Source organism: Malaclemys terrapin, chromosome 13 (genome assembly GCF_027887155.1).
Source record: "Malaclemys terrapin pileata isolate rMalTer1 chromosome 13, rMalTer1.hap1, whole genome shotgun sequence".
In the NCBI taxonomy this organism is placed as follows: domain Eukaryota; kingdom Metazoa; phylum Chordata; order Testudines; family Emydidae; genus Malaclemys; species Malaclemys terrapin.
In genome coordinates, this window is record NC_071517.1 from 23,531,574 (window position 1) to 23,556,825 (window position 25,252).

General features: G+C 38.7%; 1 protein-coding gene across 4 annotated transcripts in view; it reads left to right on the plus strand.

Moving 5' to 3' along the window:
* MYH10 (myosin heavy chain 10) overlaps positions 1-25,252 on the plus strand; it is a 152,964-nt gene that overhangs the window by 104,551 nt on the left and 23,161 nt on the right. For 3 of the 4 annotated variants that reach the window (XM_054047845.1, XM_054047846.1, XM_054047847.1), the window contains 12 exons: positions 1,563-1,736; positions 4,949-5,063; positions 9,525-9,718; positions 9,966-10,087; positions 11,390-11,459; positions 11,565-11,725; positions 12,739-12,847; positions 12,952-13,083; positions 14,478-14,684; positions 16,253-16,390; positions 17,045-17,168; positions 24,131-24,302. In XM_054047845.1, coding sequence (XP_053903820.1) covers positions 1,563-1,736; positions 4,949-5,063; positions 9,525-9,718; positions 9,966-10,087; positions 11,390-11,459; positions 11,565-11,725; positions 12,739-12,847; positions 12,952-13,083; positions 14,478-14,684; positions 16,253-16,390; positions 17,045-17,168; positions 24,131-24,302 — 1,718 coding nt within the window. Of the gene's footprint in view, positions 1-1,562; positions 1,737-4,948; positions 5,064-6,136; positions 6,200-9,524; positions 9,719-9,965; positions 10,088-11,389; positions 11,460-11,564; positions 11,726-12,738; positions 12,848-12,951; positions 13,084-14,477; positions 14,685-16,252; positions 16,391-17,044; positions 17,169-24,130; positions 24,303-25,252 lie in introns of all 4 variants that reach the window. The other variant, XM_054047844.1, reaches the window with a different exon arrangement.

Consider the following 25,252-nt stretch of genomic DNA (forward strand, 5'->3'; position numbering starts at 1 on the left):
CATGGCACTTGGCTAAAGGATCCTGTCTGTTGCCCAATTTCTGGGAACAGTAGACCGCTCCGATCAACTACAGATAACATGAGGAGCAGCTTAAGAGTCCAGGAAGAGAGCTCCAATCTTGAGTGGCTGTTCCCACTTCCCCACTCCACCACCCAGATCTGGGCTGAAGTTTATCCTGAAGTCCTCTGTAGGACAGATAATTAAGATGTCACAACATATGCTTGTTTTGAGTTACGGCATCATTATGTAACATCTCTATAGTATCATCCTTACAGGAAATGCAAAACCGAGCTAAGGGGTTCCTCCCCTCAGTTTAGGAAAATATTTCTTTTGCCCCAGAACCCAGTTTTGCAGGCTGACAGATGCACCAAAAAAAAAAAAAAAAAAATCGGTGGCATAATAATGGTTATGACCAGCACTTTAATCTGTCAGTTTTCTTATATTTTTTTCCCCAAATTTGAGCTGTAATTGTTGTGAAGGTATATTCTTTCACACATTTAATACACTATTTCTGCATGTAATGCTATACTTGTATCCAGAGCAGCAAACCAGTTCTTTCTTTAAAAGTTAGTTTGCAGGGAGAGAAATCTTAGCAAAGATCTTCACTTCAAATGTGTAGATCCAGAAAAAGGATCCAAATTCTGACTCCTTGGAATAAAGAGCTTTGCCTGCCATAAAGTCTGAGGGAAGAAATGTGCATGTTTTCACTATACAAAATATTTAGCATGAAATATTCTAAGACTACTTCTGTTTAGCGGGTTTTAAGAGCCAAACATTGGTACCTTCTCAGTCTTCCTGTAAATGAATTTGCATGGGCACATCGTCATAGAATGATCTCCGATAGCCATATCTTGTAAGATGTGGAGACTTGCAAATTCACAATTAATTGTTTTAAAGTGTAAATCTTTATAAATCAGTTCCTCTACTGTTAGTGTTTTTTTTTGTTTTTGTTTTTGTTTTTGTTTTTTTCCCCCTCTCTAAGACTTGTATGTAGGCATCTGTTTCCCCTGGAAAAGATAACTGATACCCTCAAACCAATCCCCACCTGTAAAATGAAAATAATAGTTTTTCCCTGCCTCATATGGATGTTGAGGATAAATACGCTAAACATTGTGAGGTATTCAGATACTGTGCTAAGGGGGGGAATGTATAAAATCCTTAGATAGCTAGGTAGAACTTTGCAGCTCACATAAGGGTTTTATTGACAAGCATTTGAGTTTTGTAACTCTACTGTTGTACCCAAAAAAGTATGAAATTATTATAGAACTGAGGATGTTTTTCAGGATATACAGTACAGGTACATGGTCTAAAATGGAATGAACTTCCTCAAACTCATTACAGGCTCTCTTATGTTTGTCATTGGTGAAGTGTATTTAAATAAAATGGGACTTGAGCAAATGAAATCTCAAACTTCACACTTTCCCTCCAGAAACGTGTTGTGGTGTTTTTTTTTCCTGGAGTGTGATGGGTTGGTGTATAAGATTTTTAAAAGGACTTAATTAAAAAATATGAAACCACATATTGAGAAAATTCTTGTTTAAATGCACCGTTTATTTTATTAGGCAAACCCACCTGGTGTACTGGCTTTGCTGGATGAAGAATGTTGGTTCCCTAAAGCTACTGACAAGACATTTGTGGAAAAATTGGTCCAAGAACAAGGAACCCACTCCAAATTCCAAAAACCACGGCAGCTAAAGGACAAGGCTGACTTCTGCATTATTCATTATGCAGGGAAGGTATGGGTTGTATGTTGAACAACTTGTATTATTGTGTTAGCAAAATCTGCTAAAGTTTTAGCGATATTATTCAGCTATGTGCATGCGAACTCAAACATAGGAACAGTTTAGTTCTTTTTGTTAAAAAGATATTTGAGAAAGCTTTATTGAAATCCCTGTTGCTGGATCAGAATCTACAGTGGCAGAACTGTAAGAAGATATTAAACAGACTTACTTGAAGAGATTTAAGCTTTCCAAATAATAGAATAAAAAAAGTTTTTGGTTCAGAAACGACTTATGATTGCATTATTTCCATTTGTAGTAAAGCTGATTGCATAGTAGGTGGATTTTTTTCAGGGTTTCTGATGAAAAAATGTAATTATTAAAATTAGCACTCTTAAAAGGTTTCAGATTTGACAGCTCTTGAAATCAGTCCTCTGTTTTAGAATAAGTTCAGCAGAGCAGTGGCAGTACCAGCACCAGCTTCCTCCTTCGATAGGAGTATATCTTTTGGAAGAATCCTTTTAGGGCTAAGAATGTATTTCAGTCATCATTAGTCATTCCATCTTTGCTTCCTCTGCTGAGACTGCTAACTGGCCCAGTCGTGATGTGGACAGTTGTTCATCAGGAAGTGGCTTTTTTTTGTCCAGATGTGTTACTCACTGGACCTGCCGTGATCCAGACTTGAACCAGTGCCACTGAAGTTTTCTGTTTAGACTTAACTGTTCTGGAATTCATGCTTCTACTGGATTTGGGCTCCTAGGGCTAAATGAAAGCATTCCTCTTATGTAAATGATGCTCTCGACTCTTCCCTTCCCCCTTCCCTCCCCCATTACCATGACCAGTAATTCAGGTGTTTTTATGGTTATTCTCATATATATGGTGCACTCAGTAACTATGCATCCGAAGAAGCCCATGAAAGCTTATGCTCTAATAAATTTGTTAGTCTCTAAGGTGCCACAAGTACTCCTGTTCTTTTTGAGGATACAGGCTAACACGGCTGCTACCCTGAAATCAGTAACTATGATCAACCTCTGGATGGATTTTACATTCGTATTTGCACAGGAAACTCCATGCTCATGTTGACAAGGAAGTTTAAATAACACTTCAAAATTATGGACTAGTAAATGTCCCAGGAAGTGGGCCTAAGTTTGACATAGGATCAGATACCCTGTCTTCTCACTCTGCTTCATTTTAAAAATTCCCTTCTAAGAGAATTGTGCCCCAAAACAAATTTTTAAAAATATTAGTGCATTTCCATACCCATTAAAACTGCAGTATTTGGCTGTTACCTTGTATAGCTAAACAAACATATATCCTATCCTATCAGAATATAAAGTGAAATTTCAAATTGATAACTTAGAAATACTGATGCCTGTCACTGTTTCACAGTTCCCACAACTGAATGGTGCTGGTGTGTCTGAGCACTGACATTTTACTGATACTTCACAGCAGGAGGGCCAGTATGATAAAGAAAACAAATCTAAATAGAGAAAATTAGAATAATGTAGCGCCTGCCTTCGTGGCAGGAGGCAGTCCAATATTTCTTGCTGTGAGGAGTTGTAATCTTGCCTTATGGAGAAGAGCAATCCAATTTGGAGTGGATTGGTCACTTCTGTGATACTGGCATTGTGTTGTGCAAATTTTTGTGGCAGGTGGAGCTGCTTAGAAAAACTTAGGAAATGTGTTTTGTCATGCAGTTCCACCAAATTGAAACACTCTGTGAAATCATGTCCATTTCAGCAAAATTTCATTTTGAAGGAAAGGAAGAGGGGAAAAGTCTGACATTGTCAATGTCCTGTTTCAGCACTGGCAGGGGGATTTTTTTTTTTTGTTTTTTCCCGTTTTTAAAGGACTTTTTGTTTTGAAACTTTTTATTTTATATTATAACATATAAAATAAAAAGTTAAAAGCTTTACATTTGTCAGAACATTTTGATCTAAATATTTTTTCATATTTCAAAACTTTCAGGTTCCATTCCAAATCAAAACAAAAACCTCAAAATCCTTCACAAAATAGCATTTCTGTTCTCCGCACAGCCCTACTGGTCAGGTTCCTGTTAACTTCACGTGCTGTCTAACTGTGAGTTAGACCAGAGGTTTCCAACCTGTATTGTGTTGTGTGCTCTTCTGAGAGCTGGCTGCTCACATGGGTGCTGACTGTTCTTTGTTTCTAGATGCAGTTGTGTGTTCTAACATAACTGCAAAGTACTTTTCAATGTCCGTTTTTGTAGTTTACCCACAGTGATGTTAAGTGATCACAAATGGGATGGGGTGGACAACAAAACAATCTCTTTATTAAAATGGAGTGTACACACTATGAAAAGCTTAAGAGCACTGAATTTGTACCTGTCATCTTCATGGTTGGCAAAATCTTTGAGGTGTTAAGTCCTTTGTAGGAGATTGATATCTCTCTTTGAGCTGATGCCCAAATTTTTAAAGGTGTCTAGGCACTTAGCTACCATTATAAAGTAAATATTTCTGAAATTCTGGGCTTGAAATATTAATTGTGGAAAACTTTCGTATTCAACTGCTGAGCTGTACTTCTAATATCACCCCGCAGTATTCTGCAAGACTATCAAAATAGAAGCTTTGTTTATTTTCACTAGTGTTAAATAACAGTTTGTCTGATTGCAGTAGTCATCCACATCTAAAAGTATCAATTATTTGCAACAGATCCTTAATTTACTCGACTTTGTAATTTAGCTGCATTAGTTAGAATCTTCTTATTTTACATGTTGTTTTGACATTTCCACAGTAAAGCTTCTGCTTGAAAATAACTTCTTTGAAAATGTTTTACCTATCATTGTTACAAGCAGCAAAGCTTGGCGCTCTCATCAGCAGAAGTTGATCCAGTGAAAGATACTACCTCCCCCACCGTGTCTCTCTAGCCAGCAAATAAGATGAATAAAATGGGGGTGGTGGGGAGAAGCAAAACTTTCTTGTTTGTGAAATTTAAAGTTTTAAAACTGCATTTGATAGCACTTAGTCTGTTTCTCCTTTGTTAGCACAAACTCTCAGCCACATAAACATCAATAGGAGGGAAAAAAAGGCTTTAACACTTTCTTGAAAGAATAGAAGAGAAAAATTCAGAGAACACTGTTTAAAGGATGTTTTTCTTGGGGGGGGGGGGGGAAGCTTTTTGAAAACACTAGTTAAAACAGAAAACAAAACCCAAGATAGCAGTATCCCAGTAACTCACCACATGTACCTTTTTTGCTTGCTTCTTTACAGGTAGACTACAAAGCAGATGAGTGGCTGATGAAGAACATGGACCCTCTGAATGACAATGTGGCTACCCTTTTGCATCAGTCTTCTGACAAATTTGTTGCAGAGCTTTGGAAGGATGGTAAGAGAATATACTGTGTCTAAATGCAGATTTCATCATAATCTGAGATGTAATCTTGTTTGGATTAGTTTTTTGTTTACACTCTTTCCTGGTCCATAATTGAAAATAATAGCAGCTTAATCCCAATAGGCTAGCCCCGATTAAACAGCCAAAATATAAGCAGAGGGAGCTGGTTTGTTCCCTAGACCCTGAATTCAGTCCCTTGCACATGTACCACCTCTTAATTTAGCTGCTTTTTCAACTCATTGCCATATATTGACTATTACTTCTAGCTGAAAGTCTTTGGAGTTAGTCAGTTTCAGGCTTGCTATAAAGAGCGGCAGGTGATGCCACTTCTGGTGGTGCTGCTGCTTAACAATGCTATTTTCATGAAAACCCATCTTATTGGGCTTCATGTGTCTAATGATGTGCAATATGTCTGTATCTCTTTCAAGCAAATTACAATTAATTAGCATATTAAAACATTGTAAGCAGTAAAATTCCCATGGACTTGGCATTGCTATTTAGCTAATTATCTGCACATCAGCTAACATATCATCTTTCACCACTCCCACTAAAATAATTTAAAAAGCACAGTTAACCATAGAAACACTTTGCAAGAACTGTGGTTTTGATTTCCCTTGCGTGTGTCCCCCCCTCCTTCCCAGAGTGTATTACGCTACATTTTCATATTTGGGAGCAAACCAATGTCTGTTTTATGATACAGAAGACACCTGAGCAATAGGCTTAGTATTGAGTTTTCCATTTGATGTATAGGATGAAGAATACTTAATTTGTGATTCAGGTACAGAGAGTTTTATGAAGTATATTACTCTGAAATCTGTCTTCTAAAGAAAACAAAACCCTTTTTCCTTTCAAGTAAATCCACTTCCCCTAAAAACACGTCAGGGTTTAATACTCAAAGTTTGATTCTAAGGATTACTGAAATGTGCATGAAATGTGTGTGGCCTAATTGCTTTTGTAGCACAACTTAAAGTTTGCTTGCGATTGTTAAAATGTGTTCTGTGTACTAACTGAAGTGTCTTGTGTATCTGCTCTTCTGTCTTTCTGTTTTTGCTGTTTCTCTACCGTAGAGATTCAGAATATTCAGAGAGCATCTTTCTATGACAATATTACTGGTCTTCATGATGCACCAGGTGAATGTATATATAATCATAGGCAGGATTGTACCTACAGGAAAACCATTTTTGCTTATAGGCTTGCACGAACCGTTCATTTCATGCTAAATTTAGATATTCCCACAAGGCAAGTGACTTTGAGTGCATACCTATTCAATTGCTACTGCATCTTATATTTTATGCACTGCACTTAAAGCATTGCAGATTAAAAGATTTATTACTGCTTCCTACTTCTATTTTGAGATGCCAAATTGCTTCTCCAATAGAAACAATACTCTGATAGCTACAGGTATTTGAAATCGCTTGTAGGCTTTTCAGGATTCTCATCTTTGTTCACAGCCCAACTTTAAGAAAAATACTAAAGCATTTTAACACTTATGTGCTTTAATAAAAAAAAAGGTAATTTGACTTGTGAACATTTTAAGTGGTACAAATACAGTTGGACAGTGGCTCGTTTCAAACTCCTGTAAACTTGCTTTCACTTAAGAGCTCTCTAATGTTTGCTGTTTCTACAAACTCTCCCTTGATGATTTTTGTTTTGTTTTTGTTTTGTTTTGTGAGGAGTTGAATGGATATTTGCAGTTTGTCATTATTTGAAAGTTCATCCAGAACACTTAAATTCTACTTCACACCCTCCCCCAAGAGTTTGTGAAAGTTTAAAAAACAAACCAAAAAAACCCCACAACAATAATTTATAATGGGCACCCTTAAACTTAGGTTTTGCTTTACATTACCTCTCATTACTTGCACTATTCCCTATACTTCTGTAAACTAGAAGTATTCCTATTAATTTCCTAAAATAAGTACTGAAGTTATGTTGTACAGTTATCCAAGGCAGCTGAAAGGTTTTTAAGTTACCACTGTATTTCACTGGCTACCTTTAAGGAAAAGCTGACATTGTCATTTACCTTTGTGTGTTTTAAAAAAAAAAAAAAAAAAAAAAAAAAAAAAAACCTGAACAGGTTTTTTATTTTTGTGGTTTTCAGTTATAACTAGATGTCTAACTTGGGTTATACCCACACAATTTAATGTATCTGTTATCATGGAGATGTAAAATGCAAGTTTGTGTGTGTTTAGTTGTTACTGTGTGCAAACAGACAACAGCATCTTTCTAATATTTTACAAACTGCTGGTTTATTGCATACTCTGTAGCATGGCTAAAGATCTCTTTAAATCCCACTTCTGGTTTAGATTTGCATTTTGCTTTCAGTTAAACCTTTAGGACATGAGCCTATAAACACATGTATAGGAGTAGTCCCATTGACTCTAGTGGAACTACTGCACTGCTTAAAATTAAGCATGTGGTTTAGTATTTGTAAGATTTGGGCTCTAATTTCCACTTATTTTGTTCACTTGTCACTAAGCTACACCTACTAAAGGGTGTCCAAACTCCATTAGGCCATATACATTCAGATTTTAATCTCAACTTCAGCAATAGAATGATGTAAATCATACTTGCAGGATGGGGCACTCTATCCACCATGATCCCCAAACCTTTTTCAGAGTTACTGCTTACTAGGATAATCAGCTGAACATAACTTCGCAGTGTGGCCAAAAAGGCTAATGCAATCTTGGGATGCATAGATAAGAGTAGAGAGATTATTTTACCTTTGTGTTTTGCACTGTTGCAACTGCTGCTGGAATACTTTGTCCAGTTCTGGTGTCTCCAATTTATCAACATCCTTCTTGAATTGTGAAGGGTTCAGAGAAGAACCACAAGAATGACTAAAGAATTAGAAAACCTGCCTTAGAGAGAGTGACAGACTCAAGGACATCTCTGTATTTAGCTTAGCAAAGAGATGAGTAAGGGGTGACTTGATCTACAAGGCTACAAGTACTGCATGGGGAATAAATATTTGATATTGGGCTCTTCAGTCTATCAGACAGACTCATAACATGATCCAATGTCTGGAAGTTAAAGATAGACAAATTCAGACTGGAAAAAGTTATAAATTTTTAACAGAAAGTAACTAACCATTGGAACAGTTTACCAGAGGGCATGATGGATTCTCTAACACTGGCAATTTTTTAAATTCAAGATTGGATGCTTTTCTAAAATTTCAGCTCTAGAAATTATTTTGGGGAAGTTCTGTGGCCTGTGACATACAGGAAGTCAAACTAGATGATCACAGTGTTCCCTTCTGACCTTGGAATGTATGAATTATGAAAATGAGAAACTGGTTCCAATTTGAAATATAAAACATTGCCATTTATGAAATATTGTATATGAAATAAGTAGCCAGAACCAATTCTAAAAGCATTGTTTTGTTTGAATGAATCTATTTAAAAATAGACTTGTAGGTTTTAACGTAAGTATAACTACTTGTTTCTAGCTGGCTAGCTTGGAACTGATGAATTACCAGTGCACACTGTATAAGAGTTCAATAACGAGAAATGCCAGCTCCCAGCATCCAGGTATTGAGCTGCCTTTTTGGATGAGAAATGAAAGATTAGAAAGGGTGTCTGGAGTTGGTTCACTTTGGAAATTTGGCTTTTGAGTTGCATTTAGACTCTTAGGCGTCATGAAGAAAAAGCTGTAGAGATACCTAGTAGAAATTTAAGTTACTGAGTATTTTTGATATTTTTTCTCTTCTGAAATATCTCTTCTGATGCTTTATTGCGGCTTTGGGACACCTTTATGCAATTTTGTTGTGCAGTTTTTATACTTTAAACCTATTGCATTTTTGGCTGAGGAAATCTGTGCAGTTTGACATAAAAAACTGTTAAAATAATTAAGGCCTTGCAAAACTCCAGCACATTTATCTCCCCTTTCTTTCACTGAAATCATAACCATCTATAGAGGAGCTAAAAGGAAACGTCTTTTCAATTAGTCTCCAGGATACATTAGGGCTTTTATTTAATTCTATTAAGTTGTATAGAACATATGTGATTATTCTAATTTAAGAAGATGTGCAGAGTTTGTGCAATTCAAAGTTTAAAATTTTCAGCCTCGAATTATTTTGCCTTATTTATAAGCTTTTTTTCACATCATTCATAACTTGCAGTTTCCAAGTAATTCTCTTTTGCTCATCAGTCAAGAGTTCACTTAAAATAGAGACAATGGCTTTATTGGTGCATATAGAATTTCAAAATAAAGAGCTGGATGTTTTTGTACATAGTTGTCAAAGCTACAGTATTCTGCCATATAAGTTTGTGGCTTTCAATTCCACTGCTTCTGCACAGTGTCCCGAACGTATGCTGTGACTGCCTTGTCTACTGATAGCATCTTCTACCATTTGTTCCACAAAGCTTTTGCTGCTGCACGGTCACTCCTGTGTACTGCATATTTTTATATCTGACTAATGTTAAGATCTGCTTAATTTTATTTTCTTGTCATTCCCAGTGGACCGTATTGTGGGCCTGGATCAAGTCACTGGTATGACAGAGACTGCTTTTGGCTCTGCATACAAGACCAAGAAGGGCATGTTTCGTACTGTTGGGCAACTGTATAAGGAATCTCTCACCAAACTGATGGCAACTCTCCGAAACACTAATCCCAACTTTGTGCGCTGCATCATTCCAAACCACGAGAAGAGGGTATGGGTTGAACACCAGTGTTGTACTCTTAGCAATTTTTGCACTAAAAATCATTGTGTTCTGAATGGAGACCTCATAAATGATGCTCGCTGTATTCCTCCTTTTAAAATAGGGAGAGTATTTAAAGCAGAATATCTCCTGTTCCATGTGTACATGGAACATAGGTGAAGTTGTGAAAAATTATAATAACTGTCTTTCCTTCATGGGAGTTCAGAGTATAAAGGTATTCTTTTGTCTCCTTGTCCAGGCTGGAAAACTGGATCCACACCTGGTTTTAGATCAGCTTCGCTGTAATGGTGTCCTGGAAGGAATAAGGATTTGTCGACAAGGCTTTCCAAACAGGATAGTGTTCCAGGAATTCAGACAGAGGTACCAGTATGGACAGCTTGGGTTTTTACAGAGCCCTCCCCCCACCCCACCCCGGTTAAAACTGTTTTTAACTTACACAAGGGTGTGGGGTGGGTTGGGTTTTTTGTTTTGTTTTATTAAGAGATCTGGAGGTGGTTTGAGGCTGAAGTGTTGAGGGGAGGGTGTTTGTGATACTTCCTATTTTCCCTTTCCAACACCAGTCATCTTTCTTTTGCCATCTCATGTCTCTTCCCACGTGGTTCCAAACCATTCTCCGCACAGGCATTCAAGATTCCAGACTTTCAAAAATAACAGCAAAGACACTGTTTTTCCTGAAACTTTTTTAGATGTTGATTATATTTAAAGTAAGCCAGAGTAGTGTCATTCAGGTCTCATGGAGGAAAATGTTTTCTTTGCTCTTTTTCTTGATTTTTAGAGTAGGAAGGTGAATATGGGTTGGTCACATTTTTGTGACTTTGCCTGGTGCTGTTAAGCACAGTTGTGTGTGAGTGCAAAGGCTCTTTACTTTAAGTAGGTGTTATTAAGAAAAGCTTACTGAATATACTGATTATATTTTAGCAACAGAGTAACTGGAATGCTAGCAATAGTACATCTTGTCCTTTTGTGGCAAAATTGTGAAGTGCTAGAGTCCTATTTTTCAAAAGTGATGTGGGCGTTTTGGTGCCTAAGCTACTTTTGAAAATGGAACTTTAAACTTTAAAGCTTTTTTTTAACACATTTTTTGAAAATCTTGCCCATGGTGTATCTTCCTTTTTCAATGGTGTAAAAAAAAATATTTTCTGGAGAAACTCTTTTTGAAGTCGGTCCACACTCCCTCCCCCCAGTGGGTTTGGATATTCAGAGCTTCCCAGGGTAAACAGCCTATTTTGGTCTTTCTTCCAAAAAGCAGTACTTCAAACACACTTTTGGTTAATGTGTAGGGAAAGACTTCCCAGACCTCTCTTTTTAGCGTATTTGTGTGTCAGTTCTGAAACACTTTTTGGGTATTCACAGGTATAGGAATAAAGTACCTAAATGTCTAAAATGCCAAATTTCCTTGAGTTGGCTTCTGGACATTAACCTTTCCTCCTCCAAATAGTATCTCATCTCCAGTGGGTGCACATGGTGGTGATGGTTCACTTCTTGTCGCATGCTGCTGGTGAAAACATTGAGGCTGCCAGTTCATTCATCTCCCTTTTTTGTATGAAAAGTCTCAGACTTACAATTTAGAAATAGAGAAAATCAATGCCAGTTTGCTAGTATGGTTGTGCTGGTGGCGATTCATTTCTGGGTCCAATGGTTTGTTCTTTACTTGACTTACAGGTATGAGATCCTTACTCCTAATGCAATCCCTAAGGGGTTTATGGATGGCAAGCAGGCTTGTGAACGAATGGTAAGCATTTAGTAATATTTTGGGTGCAAATGTTAAATGATTTACATCTAAAATACATTGTTTTGTGCACTTTTGTTTTAAATAATTGATTTCCCTCCCTCTTAGATCAGAGCATTGGAGCTGGACCCCAACTTGTACAGAATTGGGCAGAGCAAGATTTTTTTCCGAGCTGGTGTCTTGGCACATTTAGAAGAAGAACGGGACCTGAAGATCACAGACATCATTATCTTCTTCCAAGCCGTCTGCAGAGGATACCTGGCCAGAAAGTGAGTGAATGGGTAACTTAAGTGGCCATCTAAAGTCTAAACTTAATCCTTTTAAAGTTCTAATACATACTTTCTTGGCTTAACCCAAAGAAGCGTGTTCATGGTAAATTTTACGATCTTTAGTAATAGTTGGTTTAGGTTTGACAAGCTGGTCAATTAACAGGTCAAATGATGTCTATTGACAAGCTTGCAAGTCTAAACTGACACTTAATGAAGATCATACGACTTAGCATAGTTATATAGTCCAGCAAGAATGTCCTGACAGAGGTGGCAGCCTACCTTTTTTGACTGCAATGTGGTGCCATTCTTCTTCTTTTTTTTTTTTTTTTTTTTTTTTTTTTAAGAATTTCATTTAATTGTTTCACATTTTTTGAGTTGAAATAACTCAGGTACATTTTTATCTAGCTAAAGCTAAGCCTACTGGAGACCATAGTGTCTTACTCCTTTCTGTTACTGTTCTAATATATCAGCGTTTTAAAATATTTGACCAATATTTGGTCAGTTGACCAGTTTATTTTTGGACCTGTCAAATGCCCAGCCCTAAGTTGGTTATGCGATTAGCATGAAATTGTAATTTTATTTTCATTACCATTGAATGTCTTAATTATTGCTTGGGTGGTGATGTATTGATGGCTTTAAAAATGCAATTATTTTTATTAATAGCATGGGTAGGGACAGCAAAAACTCTCCTGCCCCACCAATATGTCTCAAACCTAACCTGGAGGGCCACCTCTAGGATTCAAGGGAGAGCTCAGTCTTTGAGGCCGTTTGTGGGACTTTTAGCACAGAGGGTCAGCCTATCTCAAAGGCTCTTTGTAATGTGAATGCTGAACTCAGGTATTAGCTTGATCCTTAGATGAGGAATGATCACTTTAGAGTTCTGTTGCCCATAAATCGGGTTAGTCAGCCTGTTGTGGTTTAAAAGTGTTCCAGAGTGGATCACCTAACGCCTACAAATATACTTTATGCTTGGCCTTACTGAGTGTGGAAAATGTTTTTGTTTCTGCCTTTAGGGCCTTTGCAAAAAAACAGCAGCAGTTAAGTGCATTAAAAGTCCTGCAGAGGAATTGTGCAGCATATCTAAAACTAAGGCACTGGCAGTGGTGGAGAGTCTTCACAAAGGTTGGCTGTTTTCTGTCACTTTCTTTAACTTGTGATAAGCAAGTAGCACACTATGCTTCACATTTTCCTCCATACACACAACTCACTTTCTAATTCCATTGCAGGTGAAGCCTCTTCTGCAGGTTACTCGACAGGAAGAAGAACTTCAGGCCAAGGATGAGGAGCTGCTGAAGGTGAAGGAAAAACAGACAAAAGTGGAGGCAGAACTTGAGGAGATGGAGAGGAAACATCAACAGGTTTGTTGTGCTAAAGATCAGCCTCTAATGGCCAGGTACTGACCCTAGATTCTTGTGTGAAGAACTCCTTTTGACAAATGTGGACAGAGGGCATTATACAGCAAGTGATTAACTCTACTATGTGAGACGAGACCACTTGTTGATTTCACTCATTTACCTATGGATCCAAACCTGACAAATCATCTTTCTTCAGAACAGAGGGGAAGATATTTTGACCCCCCCCCCCCTTTTTTTTTTTTTTTTTAAACACAGAAAAAAAGAATGGTGACAATAACACTTTAAGTGTAATTTTCAGGCCGGGAAACTTTCTGTAGCACCCGTGTGAGGAAACAGATTTATGTGATGTTTGGTTTTTTGTGGTTGTTTCTAACTGAAACTGGATCAGAGTAATGATGAATGTAAGTGTGTCATATTGAGCAGAAATGTTGTATGAGGTCATAGTGATTGGTGTTTGGTCCAGTCATTTTAAAATCTTAATTGGTTATTGATTGGAGAAGACAGGAGTTAATATTGCGGAATCTACAGAGCAGGAAATAAAATGAATTTCAATCTAGGGAAAATAATCCAAAATCGATTACTGCTGTTATTCCAAGAGAGCCAGAGGAAATAGTGGACATCAGATTAGACTTGAGCTTGCTCTTAGATACAGTAGCAAAAAATGCAAAAGAGAATTTGGGTGGCCTAAGCAGATGAATCCTATCCTAAGGTGATAGTTCCTCTTCATATGCACCTAAGACATCACCCATGACGCTGAAGTGCCCAAAATAAGGAACGCGTACTAAGGTGGTGAATACAGTGTAAAAAGAAAGTAGAAAAAAAAACTGCACAGTGTTTTGGAAAAATGAGAAGAAATTCAGAGGGGAGCAACAAATGACAAGAGTCTAGACAGACTGATTGCAGAAACTCTCAAAAGGACTAAATGTGGATAATTTGGCTAAACAGAGATTTAAGTCAAACTGTCTAAAAGTATTGAAAGGATGTAAATGCCAAAGAAGGAGAGCAATTGTTTAAGATGATGTAGGAGGGAATAACTAAAACTAATGAGTTGAGATTAAGAGTAAAATAAAATAGGTTAGTCAGACTATTTCTTCCTGGTAGACCAGATGTAGTCTCCTCAGGGGAAGTGTAGTGGGAAGCTCCATTACATGAATAACTAAAAACTGAACTGGACAAAGCTTTAGAAAATACCCTCTAGGAGACAGTCTAGTGTTGTGAGACAGAAGGTGGACCAGATAAAGAATAGGTCTTATGCTTTTAACTTCTGTGACTTATGGAAAAGGGTACATATTCGTTTTCAACTTCTGTAATTTATCATGTCTATAATTTCATGTGAGGCTTTTTGGCAACGTAGCAGTAGAGAAGCTTGAGGGTTTGCTGTTCTGTAATATTTGCAGATAGTAGAAGAAAAGAACATTCTTGCGGAGCAGCTGCAGGCAGAGACAGAGCTGTTTGCTGAAGCTGAGGAGATGAGAGCCCGTCTGGCCGCCAAAAAACAAGAGTTAGAAGAAATTCTGCATGATCTGGAATCCAGGGTTGAGGAGGAAGAGGAAAGGAACCAAGGCTTGCAAAATGAAAAGAAAAAGATGCAGGCACATATTCAGGTATTCCTCTGAGTATGCTGCAATTGGAAGGACATATGATCAGAATGCTAAATAAGAGAGCTATATTGTCACCTCCAGTAACTTTGCCTGGAAGGAATGAAAGAAGTGGAGACAATCGCTCCTTTGGGGTAAAGGTGGGGGAGTGAAAAGCAATATCCTAGCATCTTGTACAAATTCTGTGGTCTTCATGAGTTTGAGTACTTGGTGAAAAGATGGAGAAAGGAGTAGGTAATGTTTGCAACATCATCCTTCTTGAAACAAGCGTGGATTTTCCCTGAGTATATGTATGCAGACTCATAATAAAAAGGCTTTCTTGGGAGTTGCACCAAGTGCAGGTGAAGAGTTGATGGCAGCATGGCTCTTGAGGGAGCTTTAAAACAGTTTGAAGTGGAGTGGGGATTGGGAATATACTGCACAGGGCCTAGGTGCTTTCATGTGGGAACTAAGATCCATGTGATTTCCTCAGAGGTGGAAGTGAAATGTTTCATGCTTGTTCGTGATCATAGAGAAATCCATTCACTAGGTCTTACCAAAGCGTGCAAAGACTATTTCGTCCACTCCAAGTTGCTCAGATTTTCTTTTGCACTCTCATGGCTGCATCTTGATGTGGGTTAGGTCTTCTATTTCAGACTTGAGTTGGGGGAGAGTTTCAAAAAAGTCTCAGGTGTAAAGGAACACGCAGCCATCTGAAAGCCAGGAAGTGCTCTTAAAAATCTTTCACATTCTTCCTTAAGAACTCCAGGTGGTCTTCCAAGTTTTGTGGGAGAAACTGATTGGGAAACAAGTGTAAATGAATGGAAAATAGTATGATGTTACCATGGCTGCAACTGAAGTGTTGAAAAGTGCTGTTAATATCAGCGCACTTACATGTATATCTAGATGGCTTTACCAGTCTCAGAAACCCTCTTTGGGACCTAGATCCTTTGTGAGGTCCAGTAAGCTCCTTTCACTGCATCCCTCTCCTCATCCTCCTATATCTTTTTAACCATCCCTCCCACACTTAGATTTAAATGTTTGTGAAGTGGCATTTCTGCCCACATATGAGCAGTGTCAAGCTTTACACGCTTGCTTGTGTGCAGTGCTCTCTGGGGAAGCTTTGATATAAATAAAGCCTAATATGATGGGGGCCGTAAAAGGAAATTAAATGCGAAAAAAACAGTGCCATTTCACAGACCAAGTGGCTTGCATTCCTTCTGGGAGCCATATACTCTGCCCCACTGAGTGTGCATCTGTTAAAGTTAATATACCATACAGCAGTACAGAATGTGTGCAACATGGCTGTGTTAGCTGCTTTGGAAAGCATACACTTGAACTTCCTGACTTATCATATAATTGAGATTTATAAGCACAACTTTGCACTTACGTAGTGTAATCCGATCATGACTATCTAGTATAAAGTTGCCTTATACTAGGTTAAGGCTCCTACAATTGAAGCCACTTTTCATTGTTAGCACTTTACTCTGGAAAGCAAGGGGGCCTCTTCAGAAATAGCGAGGAGCGTTGTGCTTCTGTTGACTTGGAGCAGATGGGAAATATGGAAAACATGGTGCAATTGTGCTCTTTCTTAGGACCTAGAAGAGCAACTTGATGAGGAAGAAGGAGCTCGACAGAAGTTGCAGCTTGAAAAGGTAACTGCTGAAGCTAAAATCAAGAAGATGGAAGAAGAGATCCTACTTTTAGAGGACCAAAATTCCAAATTTTTGAAGGTGAGAAACCTGTATGTGATGTAAGTAAAACCTCTCATGTTAGAAGAAAATGTGGGAGGTGGCACCTTTCAATGGACACTTCAGGCTTTCTGGTAGTGTCAACATGTTTTTCAATGTATTCTCAATCCTTCCAAGACTATCCTTGTACTGTGATCTTATTGGGGGGGCAGGCCTGAGCTGCTTCCTACAGACTAAATATAAAATGCAAAGTTTTTAGTAAGAATCTTTGGGAGTATTTATCACACTTACTCTCATGCAGTGCTCAATAGCAAATACAATATATATTCTTAGGCCTAAATTGTCAACAGTGGCTAAGGCTTTGGAGTGCCCCAATTTTTGAGTACCCAACTTGAGGCACCTTTTTGGGGGCTCCACTTTCAAGTGGTTTGTTCTCAGCACTTTCGGAAAAGTGTTGAGCAGGCACTATCTAAAAATTATATCTCAGGCGTGGCATTCCAAATCACCAATCACTGTTAAATGAGGGCTTTCGTTATTTGGCAACTAGTCAAACTGAGCAGTAATGCTAACTTGCAGCCAGTTGAAATAAAGCTTGTGCTAAGGTATAAGATTTCTATACAGAATTCCTAGAGTCACACTCTATTGGTGCCTCGAGGCATTTTATATACTCTAACAGTCAATCTTTTTATCAACTAGGAAAAGAAACTAACGGAGGATAGAATTGCTGAGTGCACCTCTCAGCTGGCTGAAGAAGAAGAAAAGGCCAAAAACTTGGCCAAACTCAAGAACAAACAGGAAATGATGATCACAGATTTGGAAGGTTGGAGATCTTTTTGAATATGCCTTCTAACAACTTGGCATGTATGATAGAAAGTAATAAATAGGTCATTTAAAGTAAATGTGAGTACAGTAGAACCCCTGTTTTATGAACTAATTAGGGATTGAGGCATTCATAAAATGAAAAAGTTCATAAAATTGAACATCTTAAAATTAGAGTGGATACACTGCATAAATTGTACTACGGCACACTTCATCTTTCTTTTCTTGTCTTTCAAACCGCTGCAAATTGATTTCCAGTGTATTGAAGGCTTTGGAATGTGAATGAATGTTGACTTGTTCTTCATCAACACCACTTTCTTAATGGTTTTGGGTTTTTTTCAGTGGGAAACAATGGTTTGTATATCTTGGTCATTCATAAGATTAGTGTTTGTAAAATTGAGGTGCTATGTTCACTAGTCTGAGTGATGACTAATATGTTGGAGATGCCCCAAAATGGTGCATCTTTTGTGAGGGCTTGGATACCTCGGTAGCTGCTGTTTATTGTCCATGCAGCCCTTCTTTAGCTACGTGTTCCACTTGCATCAGACTTCTTCTATTTTGGCATAGCATTTGGCCACACCAATTTTAATGTGTCATATGGCCACACTAACCTATTGCTGGTCTTTGCTATTAGTTCCTCACTTTTGGAAACCCATTTAATTTACAAACACTTCTTTAAAAATTCAAGGCGCTAGATACATCTTTTTAATAATAGCAAAAGATGCTTGCCTTTTCCAGATGGTAATTGCAATTTCATATGATAAAAACATTCAGATGACAGTTTTCTAAAATAATGTTTAGGGCTGTCAAGTGATTAAAAAAATTAATTGCGATTAATCGCACTGTTAAACAATAATAGAATACCATTTATCTAAATATTTTTTGATTTTTTTTTTAAATTATCAAATATATTGATTTCAGTTACAACACAGAATACAAAGTGTACAGTGCTCACTTTATTTTTGATTACAAGTATTTGCACTGTAAAAAAACAAAATAAATAATATTTTTCAATTCACCTAATACAAGTACTGTAGTGCAATCTCTTTATCATTAAGGTTGAACTTACAAATGTAGAATCATGCGCAAAAACAAACCTGCATTCAAAAATAAAACAATGTAAAATTGTAGAGCCTGCAAGTCTACTCAGTCCTACTTCTTGTTCAGCCAATCGCTCAGACAAACAAGTTTGTTTACATTTGCAGGAAACACTGCTGCCTGCTTCTTGTTTACAATGTCACCAGAAAGTGAGAACCGGCGTTTACATGGCACTGTTGTAGCTGGCATCGCAAGATATTTACGAGCCAAATGCACTAAAGATTCATATGTCCCTTCATGCTTCAATTACCATTCCAGGGGACATGTGTCCATTCTGATGATGGGTTCTGCTTGATAACAATCCAAAGCAGTGCGGGCTGACGCATGTTCATTTTAATCATCTGAGTCAGATGCCATCAGCAGAAGGTTGATTTTCTTTTTGGTGGTTCGGGTTCTGTATTTTCTACATTGGAGTGTTGCTCTTTTAAGACTTCTGAAAGCATTTTCCACGCCTTGTCCCTCTGATTTGGGAAGGCACTTTAGATTCTTAAACCTTGGGTCAAGTGCTGTAGCTGTCTTTAGAAATCTCACGTTGGTACCTTTTGCGTCTTGTGAAATCTGCAGTGAAAGTGTTATTAAAATGAACATATGCTGGGTCATCATCCGAGACTGCTATAACATGAAACATATGGATGAATGCATGTGAAACAGCAGGGGACCTACAATTCTTTCCAAGGAGTTTGGTCACAAATTTAATTAACACGTTATTTTTTTGTATTGAGCATCATCAGCATGGAAGCATGTCCTCTGGAATGATAGCCAAAGCATGAAGGAGCATACAAATGTTTAGCATATCTGGAACGTAAATACCTTGCAATGCCAGCTACAAAAGTGCCATGCAAATGCCTGTTCTCACTTTCTGGTGACATTGTAAATAAGAGGGCAGCATTATCTCTTGTAAATGTAAACAAACTTGTTTGTCTTAGCACTTGGCTGAACAAGAAGTAGGACTGAGTGGACTTGTAGGCTCTGAAGTTTTACATTTTGTTTTTGAGTGCAGTTATGTAACCAAAAAATCTGTTTATAAATTGCAGTGTCATGACAGAGATTGCACTACAGTACTTGTATGAGGTGAATTGAAATACTATTTCTTTTGTTTATCATTTTTAGTGCAAATATTTGTAATAAAAAATACACACTTTGATTTCAGTTACAACACAGACTACGATATATATGCATATGTAGAAAAACTTCCAAAATATTTAATACATTTCAGTTGGTATTCTATTACTTAACAGTGTGATTAAAATTGCGATTAATCGTGATTTATTTTTTGAGTTAATCGCATGAGTTAACTGCGATTAATTGACAGCCCTAGTAATGTTATAGGCTAACTATATTTGTTGTTTTGGCCAGCAGAAATCATTCATGAATAACTAATTCTAAATAACTTTTGCTTGTCTTGATGCTCTGTTTATCTAAAATGGTTCCCTTTCTGCTCTTAACACTTGTTTCATATCTTATGTTTTTATAAGAAATACCATAAAATGTTTTCTAAGCAGCCACTTGCTAAGTAAACTTTGTGTAATCTCCTCTTAGAGTTGATTTTTACAGCTAGAAGCCATTTTGTATAATGTCTGGTTATTGTGCAACTCCGACTTGACACTTAATGTTGTGCAATATTTAAAGTCTGTGTTGCTCTCTGCCCCCTAATTTTGAAATAATTTCTCATCTTCTGTACTATGGGCAGTTTTGCTTCATATTTTACAACTGACTTGATTATGGAAGAATTGAAACATTTGAATCTTCTCCAGTTGGGCAAAAATGGAAACAAATATGGGTAGCAGCTGACTTTTGTACCAGTTTTGAGATACTCAGAGGCCTTAGAATGGACATAAGTAGACTAGTTACTCACTAGAAAAGAATGCTTGTTTAAACATCTGAGTAAATCAGCTTTGGCCATTGCTGATTTGCCTCAACAAACTGGTGGATCTTACGGGGCACTGTGAGGACCATTTTTTAAAATGGAAAGCTAAAGTTGATATGCAGTAAGCACTCTTGCCCTCCTTGCCCAAGGAAAGTATAATTATTTCCTCTCAAATAGCTTCAGTATAAATAGCCTACAGTTTATATTTATTAGAGCAATACTGCAGATGATTTAAGAAGGCTCATATAATTCAGATGACTCATTTAGGTTCCCTAATCACAAAATGGGTGTCACTTAAACACTTCAGCCCCAGTCCATTTCCATTATTTTTAATATAATGATTGAGTCATCTTGTAGCACAGACTTTGGAGTTCTCCTTCCCATCTAAACCACTAAACCAATGAACAATTTGGTTTAAGGACTTTGGTGTCCTCCAGGGAGGACTACTTAGTCTGAGTCTTGCTTCTCAAGAAGTCAGCTGCAGGAAAGTGACTTGGGTGTCCTCAAGACCCTATTCTGAATGCAGTAAAGCATGAAATCAGAGCCTGAGAACTTTTTCTAAGTAGAAAATCCCTAGTCACTATGCTTCTTGCCACAGAGGTTTGTAAGCTGCTGCACTCAGTACATTCTACTCATGCTGTGACCTCTTCAGGCCTCTGTCATTGGGCCAGACAATGGGGGGTGGAGGAGGGTCTGATGGAACCAGCCCACTCAGCTGGCAGCAGTATAAGGAGAGAGCTGTTATCCAGAGAAGATTGGCATAGAATGAGGGGGATAAGGACTTTGAGCTCTGTAAGGGAAGGGATTTTTCAGTCTTTCTGAACCCTGTCCCATCTCCTGAGATACTCAAGTGAATTAACCAAATCTTCCTGGAAGCCCAGGCATAAACTCAAGACCCCTTCTAAGATATTTCTGAAGCTGTCTCCAGAGGCTTCATATTACTCTGTGTCTGTCACTTCAAGGTAACAACTTGCCATAGCAATCACCCCCTTCCCTGGAAATAAAACTCTGTGATTCAGGTAATTGCCAGATCCGCCCTTGGCTCCACTGCTTCCTTTGGTTGTTCCATAACTTGTCTGGAAGTGAAATATTTCCTCTTACTTGGAACCAAAATGTCCTTTAGAAACTGCTAAATTGGTGTTCTAGCAGGATTGGGATTCTTACCAGAAATGCCTTCCATCAATGAAGTTCACTATTTCCTGAGGATTTTTGAACTCCAATGATCTTCCGTTATTCCTGGGGGAGATCCCTCCTTGTTTCACCCTTCATTGCAGAAAGATCATAGAGACAGCTTGCTCATCTCCTGATAGTAAACCTGTCTTCTCAAGGCTGCCTGGAAAATTATACAAAGTATCAAATGGCTTTACTGACATAGGGCATCTGTCCCTTCATGTGGGTTCAGTCAAGCCCTGCCCCAAGAAAAAACAATATCAGTGAAATTCTGTGCCTCGCCAGAGGGCTCCCCTTAGTAGGCAAAAGTGAAGCATTTATGGGGGGAGGGAGGAGAAATTACCTCAGTTCAGTTCACCTTTCTGCAGCAGGACAAAGTAATAAGATGTCTTGGTAGTGACTTGGGGGCAGCACCTGAGACTTTGAGGCCTGGTAGTCAGTCATGAGAAAGAGAGCCTTTGACCAGTGCAAGTGCTACTCATCTGGATTCATAGACTGACACCAAGCAAGGCAGAGTCGTCCTCATTGGAGAGCCTTCAAATGCTCAGTCTGATCCTACAGTTTCAACTAACATCTTGAAAAGCAGTCTTATTAGTCCTGGTTCAATGTTACCCTGCAACCATCTGTTTCTGCAGGCAGAATGGCACTCTGGGAGCAGGGAGGTGTGGAACGGGAGAATTTCAGACTTTTATTTGTGCCTTTTTGAAAGGCTCCCCTTGAGGCCCTCTGGGAGAAGACCTGTATTCCATTGTGATAATTCAACACAAGTTAGTTCAAGGAGTGTCCAAGGAAAGACACTTCTCGCAAATGCTGTCAAGAGTAGCCTTCTGCAAGGTAATGACAAACCTTATCAAGACGTTTGAGTTCATGTATTGAAACCAACCAGGAGGTACCCAGGCTCCTAAACTTTTCTTCTCTGCCCATCTGAACAGGAGGACTTTGTCTTGAGAGCCTTGCACATCAGACAGAGTATGAACCTGCAAGCTGGTGGCTCAGCAAATCCAAATGCCCCATGAGAAATAATTCCTGAAAGAGAGGAGTATTCCCACCTGACACTAGTTTGTGTGGTATGCCAACTGGGGAATTGTCTGTGCCACAGAAAAGCAGCATTACCAGTTCTGCAGCAAGTACCCAAAGCAGGAAGCTCCAGCCCATGATGACCACCATATGGTGGGAGTCCCACCTTACTTACAAGTTCCCCTGGCTTCAGAGGGCCTGGTATGCAGACATCTTGTTCTAGGGGAACTGACTTAACCTGCCTGTATGCCAGATCTTCTCTAACAGGGCTCAGTGGTACACCCATGCCTCAACACATCCAAACTCTCTCTACCTGGTTTGTGACAGAACACTGTAAGAACTGGAGGGGTATCTCCTTTAAGGTAGCATAGACTACATTGCACTTTTGCAAAAGCACCTTCTTTGCCTATTACTGGGTTTGTTCAATTTTCACAGCATGGTTCAGGACAAGATCTCAACTAGAAGAGCTAATATCATAGTTAACTCCTCTTGGAGAAAATCTAGGTTGGCTCACAATTCCTTAATGGTCCAAACCTCGTTCCTCACTGCTTTAAGGGTGTTTGTGGATGGGAGGATAATGGCATCAGCTCTGCTAGTTTCTGCAGTAAAATTTTCAAAAGTCTCATTGATTGGGCTCCCAAGTGACATAGGTGCTTGTGAAAACTACCTCACATTGGCCTAGTCTTCCAAAAGCAACACAAACCATCTTTTGACCCTCCCAGGAAATGACAGTCAACTGATGACTGATCTTAGATGCATTTTGTTGATCACCTTTTCCAGTAGGGCTGGGGAAATTGCAGTCTTCTTGCATCTGACCCTGTTCCTCGTTTTCCATCAGGGCAAGGTTGTCCTTTTTGTTATGACTTTAAGAAAGAAACTTGGTCCGTTTGCCCTTCCATTTAAATCCTAGCCCTTCTCTGTTTCTGTCCTCAAACTGCAGGCTGGGAAAGAAAAGTTGTGGCATAAGTTAGACTTCAGAAGGGCTTTGAAATACTACCTGTCAAGAACAGAGCCACTTGGGATGTACACCCTATTCATTGTATTCAAAGGACCTTAAAACATCTGGATATGCCATTGGAAAATGGATCAAAGCTTGCATTCAGGAAGCATACAGAATAGTAGAAATCTCTTGACTAGCTATAATCAAAGCCCACCGCAATCCCCATATTGTCAGTAGAGAGGGAAGAAGCATCAACAGTGGATAAGCCCTGTGTACATACTCTCCATACATTCACTTAAGTAAATATAGGCTAAACACGCAGGCTTTGGCTGATGCAGGCTTTGGCTTCTGTCTTTGGAGTAGTACTTCCATCAGGGAGCTTTCTCTGGAAATACAAAAAAGGGAGAAAATCTTTCTCCCCTCCCCCAACAGGTGACTGATTACTAGGGCTGTGGGGTACATGTCCTCTTTTGTCCCTTAAAGTGTTTCCTGGAGTACTGCCATTAGAGACCCGACAGTCTGTTGTAGATATTGCAAAAGGACAAATTTTAATCGTACTTGCCTGAAAGCTCGACAGACGCTGCTAACCAAGAAGGAATGAAACTGGAAATGGAGAGGCACCAAAATCCTTCCATCTGATTGTTTCAGAGAAAAGGGAGAAACCCAGGTGCTCTACTGTCTTAACCTAGTTATGCAAAGCAGACTTTCAGGAAAAGAGGATTAAAATGATCCCCCTACTGATATTAAAAGAATTAGTAGTTTATCATTCAGTTGTCCATAACCAATAAAATTGCTATCTGCAGGCTTTTTGCCATCTTTCTATACAATGTACTGAAAGAGTTGTATTGAGTATCTTCTCATCCTTCTAAAGAGCGCTTGAAAAAGGAAGAGAAGACCCGTCAAGAACTGGAAAAAGCTAAAAGAAAACTTGACGGAGAAACAACAGACCTTCAGGACCAAATAGCTGAGCTGCAAGCCCAGATTGAAGAGCTAAAGATCCAACTAGCCAAGAAAGAAGAGGAGCTGCAGGCTGCTCTTGCCAGGTCAGAGACTGGTAGGGTTTGTGCATAGATAAAATCAATGGGATTTTATTTCAGATTTATCTTTAATCCATTTTCAAGATTATACTGATTGGAGTTGGAAGTAGGGGAAGCTAGTATAGCACGAATTGCTGCTTTTTATTTTGAGACTGCTGAGGTTTCCTAGCTGAGTAAGTTGCTTCTGTATTGCAGACTAACTGCAAAGCCAGGATGGTATTAAGGCTGTGAGACAGGTTCTTATTTACACAAAAGGTATGTCTACACAGCCTGCAGCAGCGAGCCCTCCAGCCCAGACATGGGGTTGCAGGGCTCACACTACTGCTCTAAAAATAGCGGTGTAGACAGCTCTTTAAAGTTGCTGCTCAGGGGTGAGCCTCAGAGCTGGAGCTCTGGCCCAAGCTGCAACTTCAAAGAGCTGTCTACACAGCTATTCTTAGAGCGGTAGCGTGAGCCCCACAACCCCATGTCTGTCAGCCTGGGCTGACAGGAGCACTGCCATGAAGCACTGTGTACATGTAGCCCAAGGCACCTCTAGACTGTCAGAGTAGCATAAAGGAGGTTTGGCATAAATGAGAATCTGGCCTTATCAGTATGTTCCTTTTCACAGTTTGTAGTAAAAAGAAAGAGGTTTTGCATTTGTATGCTAGGCTTACTCTGCAAAAGAGCCTTTAACTTACCAACCCACTTCACTTTAAAAGGACTTCAGTTGGCATATTACAATTCAGCATCAAGAGCGCAAGACCACTTAATCATAAGTCAGTCAGTGGCTTTGCCATTCCTCAAGAAATATTCAAGAATTTGCATTTTCTCTCTGACACCAACCACATAAAATTCTGCACAGTAAGAAATTGGGTTGGGAGTATGGTGTGTCTGTGTGTGTGTGATGTTAACCTTGGTTTGGGGGTGGCTGACTATGTTTTAAATTTAATTTCTGGTTATTGATATGGGTTTGG